General features: G+C 42.8%; 1 protein-coding gene across 7 annotated transcripts in view; it reads right to left on the bottom strand.

Moving 5' to 3' along the window:
- Positions 1-1,430: 1,430 nt before the first annotated feature.
- PLCB1 (phospholipase C beta 1) overlaps positions 1,431-19,072 on the bottom strand; it is a 666,388-nt gene continuing 648,746 nt past the window's right edge. For 5 of the 7 annotated variants that reach the window (XM_048842561.2, XM_048842562.2, XM_048842563.2 and 2 more), the window contains one exon: positions 1,431-4,818. In XM_048842561.2, the coding sequence (XP_048698518.1) occupies positions 4,588-4,818 (231 nt within the window). In that variant the 3' untranslated portion in view covers positions 1,431-4,587. The remainder of the gene's footprint in view (positions 4,819-19,072) is intronic. The other 2 variants (XM_048842566.2, XM_048842567.2) reach the window with 1 other exon arrangement.

Genomic DNA, 19,072 nt, shown 5'->3' on the forward strand with positions numbered 1-19,072 from the left:
CTCTCACCTGCTCCAGCTATCTCCAACAGAAAAGAGTACCCCCACCCTCACCCACCGTGAGATGCAAGCAGTCCTGTTTGTTCAGTGTCCTCTCCCACTGAAACATGGCCCAGTATTCCACAAAGTGTTCAGTGTCACAATCACACAGCCAATTTTTCAACTCTAGTATTTTCTGATTTTTCCTTTCTCTTGTGGGACTGGTAGGATCTCCAAGAAGATGACGTGGGCTTTATTTTTCTTCAGCTCTCTTCCAAGATCCCTGAAATCTTTTATGATCTGTGAATTGGTTCCAGAAGATGAAAGAGATGCCCAGATAGAATAACTACCAAACATGGGGATATGGTATAGTGACAACAGCACAGAAACAGACATTTCCCAGGTGCATTGCTTTTGATAACTACCTGTCTCTTACTAATGTTTCCTACTGTAGGCTGGTCTTGTTATAGGAACTCCCCCTCCCAAAAAAAAAAAAAAGACTTTCTGAGGGCTGGCCTTTAAATTTGGCAGAGACAAGCAGCTGCAGCCCTAAAGTGGCCATTTTACAAGTGGCTGCTGCTGGCTGCATCTCCTTCTCTTCCAGCAGGTAAGTATTCATCTCCCTAACGTAAGCAGAGTAAATTGCTCCCAAAGGAGGAAAAATAAAGTCTTAGGGTGCACTCCAAGGCGCAATCAGGTGCCCCTCGCTCAGAATCCCGTGAATCCTACTGTGGTAAGCAGGAGAGGATCTCAGCTCAGTGGGTAAAGGTCTGGGAGAGAGGCTCACAGTTCTACTCTCAACCTCTATTATAATAGTTTTCTCTTCAGGCGAGCCCTTCAGTCCCTCACAGGAAAGCAGGCCCATTCAGCATTCAGCTGTCCTCTGTTACGATTAAGTCACTGCTGGAAGCCCTAAGTATAGCTGATAAAAACTAGAAAGCTCCAGCTCCAGCTGTTACTCTTGGTTTCAGAGCCAAAGTATTCTGGATTCCAACTGATGGGTAGGTTCTTTAGGGGCAGGCCAACAATTAACAGCTTGAGTCTTCCCATCAGGAAGGACCCACTCACTTGGCTGGATTCCTGGCCACGGTCTTGACTTCAAAAGAGTGGCGTGCTATGGTATTGGCACCCTTACTTCTGCGCTGCTGCTGGCGGCGGTGCTGCCTGCAGAGCTGGGCAGCTGGAGAGCGGTGGCTGCTGACCGGGAGCCCAGCTCGGAAGGAAGAGCTGCTGCCAGCAGTAGAGCTGAAGTGAGGATGGCACGGTAGGGCGTTGCCACCCTTACTTCTGCGCTGCTGCCTGCAGAGCTGGGCCCTCAGTCAGCAGCCGCCACTCTCTAGCCACTCAGCTCTGAAGGCAGCACAGAAGGCATGCCATTACCCGTCTAGTCACCAAAGGACTTGGTAGTTGGAAGTAAATGCTTTGAGCCAATAATAAAACAAACATAGCAACAGTTTTGTGTTAAGAAAATTTTTATTTGTCCTTTGGATCTGTGATGAAAGCACATAAAATTACAAATGGAAGAAACACCATGCCACAAAATTGCATAGAATTCTTACAAAAATGTGAATTATGCATCTGAAACAATTAGATTGAGAAACGAAAATATGTACATGTTAACCGAAATATTTCTCTTATTTTTTTTCAAAGCAAATCACCAAAATCCAATCAATCACAGACACTATTAATACAATGTACAAGAGCAACACTGATTTGAAAGAAAGGCAAGCAATGTCCCTTTAGTTATCTTTTAATGAATACATAATAATAATAATTAATACATGAGCATTAATTAACATAATTATGAACATGTTAAATCCAAAATGTCCGGCATTTCATTAGAACTTTTAAAATTCTGCTTATACTGCCCAAGTCAATCTATTCTCAGTAGTGTTAAGATATTTGAAGTGTACAATCTAGTTTAATATAGAGAGTTCTATTCTATACAACAGAAAGGTCCACAGTACAGCATTTCCACACATTCAACACATAACAAGGCAAATACATAAAAGGCACAAGACTTGCACATCATAAAGACCCTTTTTTCGTTATCTTATTTAGTTCAAGTAATATTAATATTAAATGATATCTGTATCACTGTAATAATCTGAACAATGCAAGGTGTACAGTATTACACACTACCCTACAACTGCAAAAATTAGCACTGTACAGATATAAAAAATGGGAGTACAGTAAATGGTCAAATACAAACATACTGTAAAATGACTACAACTGATCATATATTTAGTCCAACCATACACTTTTTAAAATATAAATAAAAGGCTAATTTGTATTTGCCCAAGTCTATTTGAAGACTAATGGTGAAGCCCCTGGCTACCCTGAAGTCCCTGGAAGTGTTACCATAAACTTCAGTGGAGTCATGATTTTTACCCTAAGGCAATGATTACTATAATGCAATAGTCTTCAATAGGGTTGTGAACACTGCTATTAGTATATCCTTTCTATAATTTCAACAACCTATGTAATTTTTAGTTTATAAAATGCAGCATTAAATTTACCATTCTAGATTTTTATCGAATGATTAATGCCAATCTTCAAAGTGCAAAAGTAGACTGATTTTTCTAAAATCAAGCTGAAAGTCAGACTTTTGAGTTTTATGGTCATTCAGTTAGTGTAATCATCATCAACCAGAATAGTTTAATCCAAAATATGATCTCCAAAGAATGTGCAATTTTTCTTTTTGCCTGCTCTAAGTTTAAAAAAAACCCATCAAAATACTGTTTGTTTTCTAAGATTTGAACTTATAATATATATACACATATAGGATTTAACTCAAAACTTAAGCTTGATCGGTATTTATTGCTTAAATTTAAATAAAATAAGTTACTTAAAATATTAAAATCCTGAGGGAAAGCGTAAAGTAACTTAATTGCTATTATTTATTAAAATGCTTTGCTATGCTACTATTAGACCATTTAAATTTATTTATTTAAAAATACAAATTAAGGCCCAAATCCTGCAAACATGTATGCGAGCATTATTATCCACAGAGTAGTTTCACTGAATCCAATGGGATTATTCATGTGTATAAAGTTACTCATGTGAGTGTTTGCAGGACGTCGGCCTAAGTATGAAAATCTACACATTCTGAGCTTGTTTCTCATTTACACTAAGGGCCCCACTGCTCTGGTACTATAAAGGGGCCTTAAAGTACAAGTAAATTATATTTATGCTCACTTTAAAACTCCTTTACATGACGAGAGCAGTATAAAGTGGCCTTAGTGTAAATGAGAATCAGGCCATATATATTATCATACCCTATATCCTCTTTAACAGGGGATGCCAGAGAATAATATTTTTCTTTCCCTTCTCAAATATCCTGATTTTCAGAAAGTCTTACTAATTATTTTTATATAGATTTCTGAAAATATGCGGTTTATTTCTCTCATGCATATCATACTGTACATAAGCTTGGACTGTTCTTATGTTAAAGTATGGATATATGGATTAACAGATATTTGAAATAACCGGGGTGGGGTTTTTAAATTTGCTTTTAAACTTCAGACGTTAGTAAAACTGAACTGCAGAATTAAAAATGATGGAAGATGTTCCTAAATGTTCAAATCCTGTAGTTTTAAACATTTTTATAACCCTATCAAATTCAGTAAGCTTAAAATATGACACTTAAAATCAATACTTTCAAGTCTGCAAAATATATATCAAATTTATTTGCTAAATGTACTTCAATTTACAACACCAACAACACGAAAAGAATCTTATGATTTAATGTTTGTTTAATATCACTGTAACCCAGAGGTTACAATCTATAAAGGTTTTCTATTCACGTATCCCTGAAACTTTTCATTTTGCCATGAGAGCAGACCGACTGCAAATACATACATGCTGTGTGTGTATATGTATGTGTGTGTGTGTATGTATATGCTCAAACATATATGCACTCACACAAGTGTACAACATACAAACACTCTCTTTCTCTAAGCAGACTAAGTCCAACTCTTGGTTTTAAACTTACTCTAATCACCACAGTTCCAACAAAGGATTTTTTTCAGCAGCAAATATATTTCTCTCCACATGATAAACATAATATCAAGACAGCAAGCCACCAGTGCTTGCAAAGCTAAAAAGGATCAAATGTTTCAGTGCAAATGTAACATGATGACACAGCTGTCAAGGTGCAGTTAGAAAGCAGGAAACAAAAATGATTAAGTATCGTCATACAATTCCGTAAGGTCAGTATTAGTTTGGGACGCTTTGCATTGGCACTTTAAAAGGAAATCTGTGCACATTTGCCTGTGTACAATACTCTGGTCTTCATTAAACTATCTTAAAAGTGCATAAGGCCTGAAAATTACCCATTGTAAATTGGGGGAGGGGGGAGTATTAACACATTCATTCCCTACTCTCACTGCACTAAGCTTTAGTATAATAAAAAAAACGAAGCATGAGAGTGAAGACCTTTGCACCATCTCTTTATAAAATGTTTCTTTTTAAAATGTGAACTTCAATACAGATGCCTCCTGCATTCAGAAGCTTTTCAATGGCAGCTCACAACAGGAAACCAGAGAATGGGCAGCATGGGAGTGGCATGCCCTGGCACAATAACTGTTGCTTGTGGGCTGCCCTGGGTAGTTAAAAAGGGGTATCGAACACTTTATCTGGATTATTTTCTTCCGTTTCCTCTTCATTTTGCAGAGGGTTATGGTTCAGTTTTCCACTGTCAGATGTCAGGGAGGAAGTGGCAGAACTGTGGTCTCCGTCTTCACTGATTTTCCCTTTCATGGCATCCTGTACAAACTCCAGAATTTCCAGAGGGAGCCTTTTGAATTTGTCTTGATATTCCTGATCAAGTTCACCTTGTAACTGGAACAAAAACAAAACAGAAACGGTCTTAAATAATTTCTGATGGGAACAATAACCTACAGCACGGGGACACTACAAGCAGGAGAGGAAAAACTTACAAACTCACCTCCATTTGTTATTTTTACATGATTGGGGGCTTATTTTCAGTTTGTAGGTTTAGGGCTATACCTATGATACACCTAATAATGATCAGACACCTATTAATTATCATGCATCCACTGCAAAGCTGAAGGCAAATACAACCATTTTTACATTTTGTTTTGTTACGACACTCATAGGCACCAAAATCCTGCAAACATGCATGTGCTTAATTTTACTTCTGTTAGTAATAAATAATAATAATACCTAGCTCTTATATGGCACTGTTCATCAACAGATCTCAAAGCGCTTTACACAGGAGGTCAGTATCGTTACCCCATTTTACAGATGGGGAAACTGAACCACAAAGAAATTAAAGCTCAGATCCAGGAAAGGCACCTTGGGAAAATCATTGGAATCCACAAACCCTGGTTTAGGTGCCTCGGCTCCATATACAATGCATGGGGGGAGAGACAGGTGCCGGAAAACGAAATCCACAAATGCTAGCACAGTAGGCAAGGAGCTGCCTAAACTAACCAGTGTGAGATGCTGGTGAGAAGGGTGTATCCTTAACCCTGCCCCTCTCAGATAGGTCAGTGCCTAGCTCCCTTTGTGATTCATGGCTGGGAAACCTTTCCTGGAATCAGGAGCCTCAGCCATTTCTCTTGCAAGAATACAGCTGAGGGGAGGAGAAGGCCTCTCTTATAACCTTTAGCCCCGTGGTTAGGGGACTCACCTGGGGTATGGGAGATCCCTGTTCCACTGCCCCCTCTATTTGATGAGGAGAAGGGAGATGAACAAGAAATGCCCCAATTAACGGACTACAGAGGCATTCTCAATCTCTCTCGGGCCCAGTGCATATTTCCTTATTTATCCAAAATGGAACGGCTTCAACAGGAGAGACTGAGCCACATCAGAATGTCCCTATTCAAATCCCTTCCTCTCATCAGGCAGAGGGGGAAGTGAACCAGGGTCTTCCACATCCTAGGTGAGTAAGCTAACCACTAGGCTAAAGGTAGACTGAAAACTGGCCTTTAGGTGCCTAAGTCTCTTTAGACTGGTCTTTAGGTGCCTAAGTGGCATGCTCAAAGTCACCAGCAGTAGAGCCGGCAATAGAAGCCTGAGTCCCAGCACAATGCTCTGTCCACTAGGTCACCTCTTCTTCGGGTGACCTCATCTGCTTACTTGGTTTCAGTTACCAGCGCTATGGCAACCTCTCACAAATCTACCTCTCTGCCCTCAACTTGCCTCCAGCATATCCCACATCTCGGTCTGTCTCTCTGACCCTTCCTCTTGGATGTCTTGCCATCCATGTAAGCTTCCCATGACCCAAACTGACCTCCTTATCTTCACTCCTAAACCCCGGCCACTCCCCCACTTCTTTGTTGTTATTGACAACACCATCATCCTCCCTGTTACTCAAATCCACCACTTCCCAGCTTGAATCCATCTCTAACTCCTTCCTCTCCCTACATACAAGCAGTATCCAAATCTTGTAGCTTCTTCCTCCTTAGTGTCTAAGATCAGCCCTCTTCTTTCTATCTCTGCTGCTAGAACGCTTGCTCTGGCCCTCATCTCCCATTTTGATTGCAGTAACCATCTGCTCTGGCCTCACGACAGCCATCTTGCCCACCCCCAATCCATATTACTGATGGCTACTAGGGTGACCAGACAGCAAGTGTGAAAAATCGAGATGGAGGTGGGGGTAATACGGTCCTATAGAAGACAAAGACCCTAATATCGGGACAGTACCAATAAAATAAGGACAGCTGGTCACCCTAACTGCTGCTGACAAGTCTGAGGAATAAATTATGTATCCCAGATTTCAAATACGTATTTGCATCAGTCTTATTTTGCCATGACATGGGCAGTTACCACTTTGATCACTCTTCTCTTATGCAATGCCTCCTCTTCTTTTTCTTGTGCCCCTTCTCCCTACGCTCTCTCTGTCTTTAAGGGACTTTCCTCTGAGATCACCTAGAAGAGTGTGGGCAATACCTGAGATAAATTAATAAAAAATATAATAGCAGTAAGTTACAAACTAACACATTGAAACGCCCCTGGAAATTTACTGACAGTCAGTGAAGATTACAGAGCACTATTATGGTATGCTCTCTGCCTGACACGCGACTGAACAACTGAGATGCTGCATTCTGTGCTAGTTTTCATTTCAGAATGGTCTCAATGCGCAGCATGGTGCAGAATGCATTACAATATTCTACTCTGGAGGAGACCAAAGGCAGGGATATTTGCATCAAGGACCACATCCTAGAGAAAAAGGACAGTCATGTTTCACCATGTGTCAAAAGTGCTCTTAGCCACAGCTAGTTATCCAGGAGCAGACCAACATCGCATGAAACTGCTAAATTACAAAATCTGTGCCGCATGTGGCAGATTCCCTCACTCTACTTGGTTTATCAATTCTATTGGTTGCTCCAGCCTACCAACATTCCGTTTATCTTCTCTATATCTAGCCCTCATTCAGTTCACAGTCTCAGACAACCTCTGGACCATTTGTTCAACTCTACCTACCAAGATCAAAGCAACAAAGCTGTAGACATGGGTGTGTTATCACAGTCCACATCTCCTCATTAAGCCTCATACTTCTACACAGTGGATATGATGAAATAAACCACGGTGGTAACCCGCATAAGGGAACCCTACAGCAGAAGAGCAGCTGGCCAATGCTACCCATTGGGCTCTCTCACGCTCAAAAAAACCCTCCATCCAGTCCTTCTAGGGGCGGGTCTCAGGTATGTCAACTAAACCATGTGGTCAGCACTATGAAAGGCAACCCAGCACATACAAAAGCAGCAGCATGGACACTTTATATCCATCCATCATAGATACTACTAGATAATACTTAGTCCTGCCATGAGCACAAGGGACTGGACTAGATAAGCTCTCGAGGTCTCTTCCAGGCCTACTATTCTATGATCATGAGGAGGAGATCACTGACTAATGCAACAAGTGCCTGGTCCATATCTAAGTCTAAAATCTGACTGATTGGTGTCAAGGCAATTCAGAAACCACTGGAGTTTTCTTGCCACAAACTTCTCAAGGATTTTTTCCAATAACAAGTAGAGACTCTCCAGAATTAAGTCAATGTCAAGTGTCAAGCTGTATCAAGCAGTCATTTCTTAAGATCCTTGTTTTATAGGAATCTTCAGAGATGTAGGTGTTAATATTTGTTACAGTTACTCTTAACTCTTAGTGATGAACTCCACATATGGAGATTATTAGCATACATTAAAATCCTTTCCTAATGCAAGGCTTATTGAACTGGGACACATCACAATATTAGTAACCTTAATTAAGAAACAGGAATCAACACATTTCTACAAACAGCAATACGATGTACAGAAAAGGTTTTCAACTTAATTTGGCCACAAATAATAAAATATTTCATGTTGTAGGACCACATCAATACCTACAGTGATACACCTTACTGTGGATAATGGAATTAGTGTATTGGGGAGACACCCAAGAATGACATATGAAATAGAAATCATTGTACATCCCTGAGAGGTTTATCATTCTGAGCCGCTATTTGTATTGCTCCTAGATTTCCAGATTCCAAGGCCAGAAGGGTCCAATGTGATCATCTAGTCTGACCTCTTATATTACACAGGCCATAGAATTTCACCAAAATAATTCCTAGAACTAAACAGCATCAATTTGACGTATGAGTGAGGCAATGGTGTTCAGATCTCCATTACATTTGGTCTAGGTTCAAACCCAAATTAAGACTAAGGTTGAGTTTTGGACTTAAGGGTACTAAAATCTTGTGAGATTTCTGCGATTTTAACTCAAAACATGGTGAAATTGACTTGTAGGATTTTGGCTATAACCAACCTGGGAAATAGGCCTTTTTCAATTTATAATCTGATTTGGAATGGAGGCAGAGTTGGATCTGAGGAATTTGCATCTACACTCCTGTGAAATACACAGGAGTGTAGAAAAGGTTTCCAATTTTGGCACATCTCTAATCATATTTTATGATATTCGTGGAAGTCTTGCTCTTGCAGACATAAATGAAAAGGACACCTAGCATAATTACTTGATCTCCTTGAAACTGTCTCTTTAATATATTTTGTTCACAGAGCCAGGTATCTGAAAAATCATACAAACTATAATTTTTGCAGGGCAGGTTTATAGTTTCTGCGTGTGGTTTCTATGACTTTTATCCATCTAGGTCAATTCTGGAGATCCTGACTTCTCATGTTGACATACATCTCTGTATGATTCAAGGTGTAACATGGATTATCAATAGTATTCTCAGATCTGCTCCCTGGGTTCTTGCTTCATGAGCCTTTAAAAAAAGACTTCTGTTAATTCATCCTTCCTCTAGGAGATCTAGTATCTAATATGTATGAATAAAATAGATTCACCTGTTCGTTACGTTATTCATTTTTGGTAATAAAAGGTTGCTTATTAATGGCTTTTATTTATCAAGAATTTCTAAACTTCATTGGGATTGGCCCAAAAAACTTCATTTACTTGTCTATATCCACAGCTTCATCAGCGCTCAAGCCACGGAGGGATCCCAAACTAACTACATGACACAGGACATGCGGTGATCTGGATTCTGTTGTGTGATTTCTTGCAACACTTAGCATACATAGCCCTTCAGTAATGCAACTCAGATTCTTCAGCTGACTCTTCTTCAGCTGTTTATTCTTGTGCTATGTGAATAACGTAGCTGGAGTCGATGTAGCTTAGGTCGACTTACCCTGGTGTCTTCACTGTGCTGCGTTGATGGGAAACACTCTCCGGTTGACTTCCCTTACTCTCCTGGGGAGCTGGAGTACGGGAGTCAACCAGAGAGCGCTCTGCTGTCGATTTAGCGGGTCTTCACTAGACTCGCTAAATCAACACCTGCTGCATCGATTGCAGCAGCGTTGATCTCCCATGGCCACACACCAAGTTCGTGCCAGCACAGGAATTGTGAGCACATGATCTTTAGCCTAGAGCGCAATCCCTTGTACCCAAACTGCCTCTCAGCTGGAAAATAAAAGTCTTCAGGGTTCTTGGTTAAAACCACTGTTTGAAAAGGGGCATGGAGCAGGGAGAGGTCTGAGCAGGACTGCCTGGGAGCACGGGAGTGAAAGCTAACCTGAGTCATTCAGCTTAAAGTAAGGGAAAAGCTTTGAGGAAAGAAAATAAATGCTGTGATTTATACAGTTTATAATTTTTATGTTACGTAAGCCCCAAATTAATTTTAAACCTACTAAAATGGAGCACATGCTAAGAGGTCAATACTAAAAAAAAACCCAACTCGGGTCAGACAGAATTACCAAGCATAGAAGCAGAAACTGTGGTTTCAAACTTATTCTGACCAACCTCTCTAGACCTCTGCATACTTCCAGCATGATCTAATGAACTTCTGCTTCCACCAAGAACAAAAATAACAGGATCACATGAAAAACCCCAGCACAAGTTACCAGGAGGATTGTAGTTCACATGGAGTGTACTGGGTAAAAAGAAAGATGAATCCCCACAATGCTGAATAAGATCAGATTCATAGCGCTCAGAGTTATCTTGTTAGTGAGTTTAAGAGTAGAATACTGATTTCGTCAGTTCTCAGTATTTGAAATCTAATTTATCCTCACGCTCTTGCTGGTGAAACTGTTTTTCATTTCAGGTAGCATGAAAGAAATGGCTGGGGTAATTTGTTATGGGAATCAGATCATCACATAATAAAATACTTTAGCTCTCAGAAGCACAACATAGTTAAGAAAATCTCGGCATTAGTCTAAGCACATGGTAACAAATCGGCAGCTGCATACATAGACACATATGGTCATTGTGGGGGCCCTACCAAATTCACGACCATGAAAAACACGTCACAGACTGTGAAATCTGCTCTTTTGTGTGCTTTTATCATATACTATACAGTGAATACAGATTTCACGGGGGTGACCAGGGTTTCTCAAATTGGGTGTCATGATAGAAAAGGGAGTTGCGGGGGTGGAGGGTGTCACAAAGTTATTTTAGCGGGTCATGGTATTGCCACCCTTACTTTGGCGCTGCCTTCAGAGCTGGGGGGCTGCCCGACAGCAGCAGCGCAGAAGTAAGGGTGGCAATACCATACCATGCCATCCTTACTTATATTTTTTAATGGGATTTTCCCCCAGCTTCTTTGAACTCAAAATAACTGAAGGGGTGTGTGGTGGTCACCCCACCCCCTCAGAAAAGGGCTGGAACAGGCCTTTTGAGGCTGCACAGACCGGCAGCCAATCAATAAAGGCCTGTGGAGGGCAAATCAGGGGAAGGAAAAGGCAGCCAATGAGGGCCGGGCGAGGCCCTATATAAAGGCTGCCTAGCAGAGAAGAAGGGAGTCTCTCCCTGACTAGCAAGGGAAGAGGACTGGCTCCTGAGCTAGGGAGCAAGCACCTTGGACAGAGCAGTGCTGGGCAGGCTCCGGGGAGCAGGAGAGAGCTCCAGCCCCGTTACCTGCCAGGCTGCAGACCCTGCTACAAAGGGCCTAGAAGGTGCACGGATCCAAAGTGGAAGTGGCCCAGGGAAGACTAGGCGGACAAGAGGGGAACGAAGGAGAGCAGAAAGAGGCTGCCGCTAGAGGGTTCCTGGGTCGGGACCCAGAGTAGCGGGCGGACCTGGGTCCTCCCCCTTATATTGCACCTGGCCATGGAAGACGGGGGCCAATACAGACTGCAACTTGCCCCTGAGCTAAGGGGCTAGACTTTGGGTTGTGGTTGGCCACTGAGGCAGGTGCGAGTCCCAAAGACTGCTGTTAATCATCCCCCCTCTTCTCCTGCCCCAGAAGGGGGTGAGTCTGGAGTAGTGGGCACTGCCGGAGGGCAGTGTCCTGAAGCAGACGCCACCGAGCAGGGAGCAACGCAGATCCTAGGGCAGCAGAACAGACAACGGGCAAGACACCCCATGCTGAGGATGCCCCGCAGCAGACAGAGCTAATTCCCGGAACAAGTAGCGGGAGTCTTGACCCCGTCACAGGGTGTTGTTTAAAGAGCATAGAAAAAAATTCCCTTCCCGGCAGAAGCCAAGTGTGGAGAATGCAAGCCTTAAAGGCAAATGTTTTGAAGACTTGTGTCTAAAACAGTTTTGTATCCATAACAATTGTAGGCTTTAGCAAGCATCCCGCATAATATTTAATTCTATCTGAATGTTCCCATCTGCCTTTTGGTCGACTGATGAACGAAGCAATTAAATTAATTTCTTCCATGCATTGTGTGGGATAAACTGCATTCATTTTGAATGCAGGTGATATATCAGTGACTATATTGATTATTAATAAAAGTGGGATTGCACCAGCAGTTCAGTATAATAAACGACTGTTTTAAATTCATGTTTCCATTTTCACAAGCCACTAGGAACGACGGTTTGTTTCCCCAACACCAGGGAGCTGTTAAAGCTGTGGATCAGGAAAAGCATATGTCTGTAACAGAACTATTGTGCTTGAAACCACTTTTTATTTGCCCTCATACTTCTCTGAGCCTGCTAAAGCGCCACATACTTGTTTTCATGCCTGCAAACATTTGACCTACGTGCCCAAAGACAATTTTGAGTAGCAGAGTCGGGGCTTTTATGACAGCATCAAACAACAAATACGCACGATGTCCACATCCTCAATTTAGCTCCCAAAACAGTGCATGCAGGACTCCCAGATTAAGGGGACAGAGAGCAAACGCGCTGCTACTTTTCGTTTTCAGAGCTTACTTAATTAGAGAGCCGTTTGAGAGGGATACGGAATTAAAGGCTGAGTAGCAAGAATTGTAAAAAGCAGATTGAAATTGAGGAGCAGAGCTTAGGGATCAAGTGATCTATAGTCAACAATTGTTTTTCTTTTCTATTTTGAAACAGCAAGAGTTTCTTACTAAGGTCCCTGCTATTCCTGCCACCAAGCAGAAGCCTACTGGCATGGCATGGAAGTGTCATCTCCATGGCATTGTTCTCCTCCCCGGTCTCCTTCTTGACCCTGCAGAGAACCATCTGTGGAGCTCACCCGACTTGGTGAAATAAAGAGTATCTTTTTTTAGTAAGTGCAAACTAGCACAAGAGCAAATGGGGCCCACGTGTTAATACCTGGACTTCAACAAACTACACACGGTCAGTATAGATAAAGATGAAAAGAAACCATTCTGGCCACTAGAGAATCATCTCCAAAGAACCTGGTATGTGGAGTAATTAGGGAAGACATAAAGGCTCTAACAATGATGGTACAGAGACAACTTGGCTCTGCATTAGGCTATGTAAGTGACTCATGGTGCAGGCACTTCTTTTAACTGACTAGGAAACAGCACAATTCTCCCACTGATGACTGCTGCCATCTGACAAGAACATCCAAAGCTCAGCGGATGCCCACTGCCGCCCTTCCAAATCACACTCAATATCCTGGGAAATTGTTCATTTCCCAGGACATTGTGATTTGGAAGGGGGGTAAGCATGTCCTTCCCACCGCGGACAGCATCGGCTTCAGGGCTCTTCCAGGGGCAACACTTTACAGGTGCCAATGTCTGGGGAACACTCAGCTGCAGTTCACTCAGAACACTCAGTTCACTCAGCTGCAGCAAGGAAGACAGCAGGCCCAAGAGAGCAGGGCCTGCTAAACCCAACTCCTCTGCTTCCCACCAGATCAGCCTTCTGGGACTTCAGATCCCAGTTTGCCCCATGGGGGATGAGAGTAGCAGCAGCTCCAGCCCATAAAGGCCACTCCCCCCAGAGGAATCTCACTCAGCAGCAACAGGGTCCCACCGTCACAGCCTCCAGCACCTTGACAACACTTTCAGTCATTCCTCTGCCACTCTCTCTGCCTTTGCAAGATCTCGAAGAACTTTTGTTTATAAACCGCAAACCTATAGAGTTAAACAACGCACAATAAACCACCCAGTGCCCTTTACAAACCTAGGCAGCCCCAAAACCTTCTGTTCCCCCATCTGACCTTTTATGCCCTCTTATGCCCTTCTTTTGTCTTCTCATGTTTCTCACTCATGTTGTCTTAATTTAATTCCTGTTCCTCTTAAAGCCAAACATTTTTGCCATTCACTTCAGTGGATGCAGGATTATGCCCTTAAATTCTGATCCTGTAAACATTTACACGCTTGTTTCAAGTTAAGCACAAGTTATCCTGATGACTTGAATGGTTCTGCTCATCTTAATAAAGTCAAGCATGTGCATAACTGTTTGCAGGATCAAGGCTTTAGATTGTGTGACTGGTGAAATGAATTAGCCTGTCGACAGGTACCTAGACCCAAGGCGATAGATACATTGCATATATGTATTTAATGGGATCCTTGGTGAAAGCAGGTGTATTATGGCACTCTAGGTATTGTGTGGAGATACAGTAACCCCAAGCGCTGTGCTACTGTCTTCATCATGGCAAATCCCGAAAGGATATACCCTGCTTGCAGATTTAGTGCCACATGGATCAATCTCTAGTCAGGTAATTAATGTGTTCATGCCACGGAAGGTTTTGATGAGCACCAGATTGCTGGCGGTGTAGCAGCATTCCTTATTCAACATGCTTTGTAATTCATTGGCCTTCCAACGTGTCTGTACCAAGAAAGCTGCCAAAACCAAACCAGTGCTGATGGAGGTGGTTGTGGGTTCAGCTTTGAATATTCTCATTTCTGATCTTGTCCTGCCATTTAATGTGGAGCCGTTGATGAAGGTGACCAGAATAAAAATCTCAAGCCACCGCTCTTCAACCTTCCTCGGTGCCCATCTTTCACTGCCGTACAACAGAATTGGTATGAGGTTCCATAGCTCCACCGCTTCGGAGCAAGCTTGATGTCAGGACAGGTCCCACAGAGGTCACTGAGGGTACGTTTGCATTGGAGCTGGGAGCAAGCTGGACCGACTCGTGCTAGCTCCACTTGAGCTAGCGTGCTAAAAATAGCAGTGTGGACATTGCAGCTCCGGTGGATCCTCGGGTTAGCCACCCAATCTCAGATGCAGGGTGTTGGGTGGGCTTGAGAGCACATGCTGCCCCCTAAGCCACAACCTCTACTCTGCTATTTTTAGCATGCTAGCTCGAGCCAAGCTAGCACAAGTCTCTCTTCCTTTTAGGTAGTTTTCATAGCCTATGTTATACAGGAGATCAGACTATATATAATCTAGTGGTCCCTTAGAATCATAGAATATAGAATATAAGGGTTGGAAGGGACCCCAGAAGGTCATCTAGTCCAACCCCCTGCTCGAAGCAGGACCAATTCCCAGTTAAATCATCCCAGCCAGGGCTTTGTCAAGCCTGACCTTAAAAACCTCTAAGGAAGGAGATTCTACCACCTCCCTAGGTAACGCATTCCAGTGTTTCACCACCCTCTTAGTGAAAAAGTTTTTCCTAATATCCAATCTAAACCTCCCCCACTGCAGCTTGAGACCATTACTCCTCGTTCTGTCATCTGATACCATTGAGAACAGTCTAGAGCCATCCTCTTTGGAACCCCCTTTCAGGTAGTTGAAAGCAGCTATCAAATCCCCCCTCATTCTTCTCTTCTGGAGGCTAAACAATCCCAGCTCCCTCAGCCTCTCCTCATAACTCATGTGTTCCAGACCCCTAATCATTTTTGTTGCCCTTCGCTGGACTCTCTCCAATTTATCCACATCCTTCTTGAAGTGTGGGGCCCAAAACTGGACACAGTACTCCAGATGAGGCCTCACCAATGTCGAATAGAGGGGAACGATCACGTCCCTCGATCTGCTCGCTATGCCCCTACTTATACATCCCAAAATGCCACTGGCCTTCTTGGCAACAAGGGCACACTGCTGACTCATATCCAGCTTCTCGTCCACTGTCACCCCTAGGTCCTTTTCCGCAGAACTGCTGCCTAGCCATTCGGTCCCTAGTCTGTAGCTGTGCATTGGGTTCTTCCGTCCTAAGTGCAGGACCCTGCACTTATCCTTGTTGAACCTCATCAGATTTCTTTTGGCCCAATCCTCCAATTTGTCTAGGTCCTTCTGTATCCTATCCCTCCCCTCCAGCGTATCTACCACTCCTCCCAGTTTAGTATCATCCGCAAATTTGCTGAGAGTGCAATCCACACCATCCTCCAGATCATTTATGAAGATATTGAACAAAACCGGCCCCAGGACCGACCCTTGGGGCACTCCACTTGATACCGGCTGCCAACTAGACATGGAGCCATTGATATGGACATGACATGGAGCCCTTCTGGCCTTAAATGCTATGACTATGAGCTGGGATGGAGATGTGCTCCCAGCTGCTGTGTACACATACCCTGGCGGGGCCAAAACATGGCAGCAGGGGCTGCTGTATGAGTATCCACCTCTTTGGAGCATCCTCCAACACGGTCTATCCCACCTCTCAAGTATATGCTAGTTGCCACCCGCTCAATCTCCCATCCAGACAGATTAACACTGAACTCCTTGTAATCTGAAGCTGGAGACGGCTTGATGGAAATGGCCAGAGACTTAGTTTTATCCAGGTTACTAACAGACCGGTGCACGCTGCTTCTTGCCTGACCAGATTGCTTCATGCGACTGTAACCCCGATTAAATTAATGGATTTGTGAAGTTAATCGGGTCCTTAAATAAGGCTCTTAGATTGCAGTTCTTTGGTGAAGGGACTTTACCTGTTGTTTGTTCAGCAAACTGCCACCTACTTCAAGGGCTAATTAATAAATAAGTGTGACTGGTGAAACGCATCAGCAATCCTTTGTCAAATAAAATTGTTACCAACTAAAAAAAACCAAAAACCAAAAAAACAGACACCTAGATCCAAGAGGATAGATACATTAGCAATACATATCTCTTTATGGGATCCATAGTAAAATCATGTTATTATAGCAGCCTGGGTATTGTGTGAAGATTCAGGAAGCTCAGCTCAATACTGGCTGTATTTGCACATTTCAGATCTCTTGTATTTCCTTCAAATGGACGGATTACTCTGAAATGTCTGGGGATTTTTTCATGGTCCCTTTGTTTTCTACTTCTCTAACATTTCCTCAGTTAATTCTCATGCACAATCCCGCTCTGGGCCTTTTAAGCTGTATATCTGGAACTACTCTTGTTTCTGATTAATATTTTGTGTACTTGCAGTTTAACTGTTTGCTTTTGTAGCTAGAAGGCTTTCTTAAGCTGTCGGTGATTTTTTTTATGACTATAAATATGTGACATGCCTCTCATGATAAAAATAAACGGAGAGAATTTGAACTGGTATGAAAGGGGAAAAAAATCCCTCTTCCCTGACTATGCATGATGACGTTGGGCCAGATTTTGCTTTTTACACCATCATGAAACTGAAGTAAGTTCACTGCAAGCTACTTATGGCCGGAGTCTTCTCTATTTCACTGGAAGAAATCCAGAGAAACTCCATTGACATCTGCCTCTTTATTGCCACATTCTGCACTCTGTTTCCCCGGTGAGGATCCTGGGTAAGTAACTCCTCTGACATCACTCAACAGAAGCTGCAATATAAGCTCTGATTTAGTTCTTTCATAAAGTGCTATGCACTTTATGGCACTGCATTAAAGACTAACACAGTGATTTCTCCATTGCCTTCTAATGATGGCTATTTATTCCCTTCCATGGAGCTTCCAGTATGCCCTCTGAATAGACAGTTGACTATCAGACAGCAGAACCCTTCTAAAGGGTATCATTATTTTAACTATCTGCTCAAAAGTGCTTAACAGTCTCTTGGAAACCCTTTCTCACAATTAAATCTTGAGATTATGACAGAGCCGATCTATTCCAGAAATGTTTCAAGTCCCTTGCCTGCTAGAGTTCTCTGCACTCTGAAAGCTGAACAGCCTTCCTTGCAGCTAAGGTGAATGTCTCTTGAGTGCAGTGGGATCTACAGGGTCAGTTATACAGTCTCTGTTGCCTAAAAGCACTGCTGTCCTGCAGGGGGAGAGGTTGGGTTCTTTTTGGAGGAGAAGAGATATGTAGGAAGACAGTAAAGCTTGGAATACTCTTCTCTGGAGGCCAGAAATGACAAGACGTAATAGGTGATACACAGCAGTAGTAATAATAATAATACCTCGCTCTTATATAACGCCTTTTCAACTTTAAATCTCAAAGCACTTTCCAAAGGAATCAATGTCATTATCCTATGACACTATAAAATGCTCTGAGGGCAACTGGCCCCTCTTGTGGATCCCTTGCAATTCTAAACAGGTATCTGAACACAACTGAACAGTGCTTTTCAGTTTTTGAACTTTAACTTCATAATGCATCATTCTAGCATGGCCTGTCTGAAACGCCGTGTGGCATCATAATGCATCATTCTAGCATGGCTGACTTCTGGTCGCGTCTGGCTACTTCCTTCCACTGCGTCATTCTGATTTACGCTTTACTCTCCCCAGCAACCAAAACCCTCAGGCACCCTCTACAGCAACAAGAGCTCTCACTGCATAAAACCCCCCAAACAGCAGCAGTAAGCTTCAGAGCCGGGTCTAGAGACTTGGGCTCATAATGGTGCTAAAAATAGCAGTGTAAATGTTCTGTTCATGCTGGAGCCTGGGCTCTGAGATCCAACCCCCTCACCAGGTTTCAGAGCCCGAATTCCAGCCCAACCGGGAACGTCCACACTGCTATTTTTAGCAGCGTAGCCCAAGGCTGTAGACCTGGGCTCTGAGACTGCCACAGGCTGTTTGTTTTTGCAGTGTAGACTTAGCTGAAGATTTTGCACCTGAGAGTACTGTCCCATTGGCTGGGGGGACACACCAATCACAGTACATGTTTAGTACAATTTTTATACCTATTATTGTTGGAGAATTGCATGGGATTTTAGTTGACTTTAATGGTAATCACACTGATAAAACCCTATACAGCTCTTTGACATTTTCCCTGCTTAGTGACAAGATGAGTCTGATGTGTCACTACACTTATATGTGTCAGGAAGGAGACTCTGCAGCACAGAGTTTGTTTGAAAAGTCTGTTCTGCAAATTACCGAGCAGATGTTCTGTTAATATCTTGTTAAAAATGAGTGTTTTTAGACTAGAAACCAGCCTCTCTATGATTAAAGATCAAAGCCATGGAAGTGTCATTGAAACCCCTTTCAAGTAGTTATAGTTCTGTAATCCTTTGCAACGAAATCCTTTGTTCTGAAAGGTTTCTTAACTAGCTCACTAACAACGCTAGCCTGGATTTGCACTCCACGTAACCAGAGATTCTGTACTGAATCTCACTGGAGGTTTCCATTTATCTGTGGCATTTTAATGGGCAATCCACAGT

Source organism: Caretta caretta, chromosome 3 (genome assembly GCF_965140235.1).
Source record: "Caretta caretta isolate rCarCar2 chromosome 3, rCarCar1.hap1, whole genome shotgun sequence".
NCBI classification, from domain to species: domain Eukaryota; kingdom Metazoa; phylum Chordata; order Testudines; family Cheloniidae; genus Caretta; species Caretta caretta.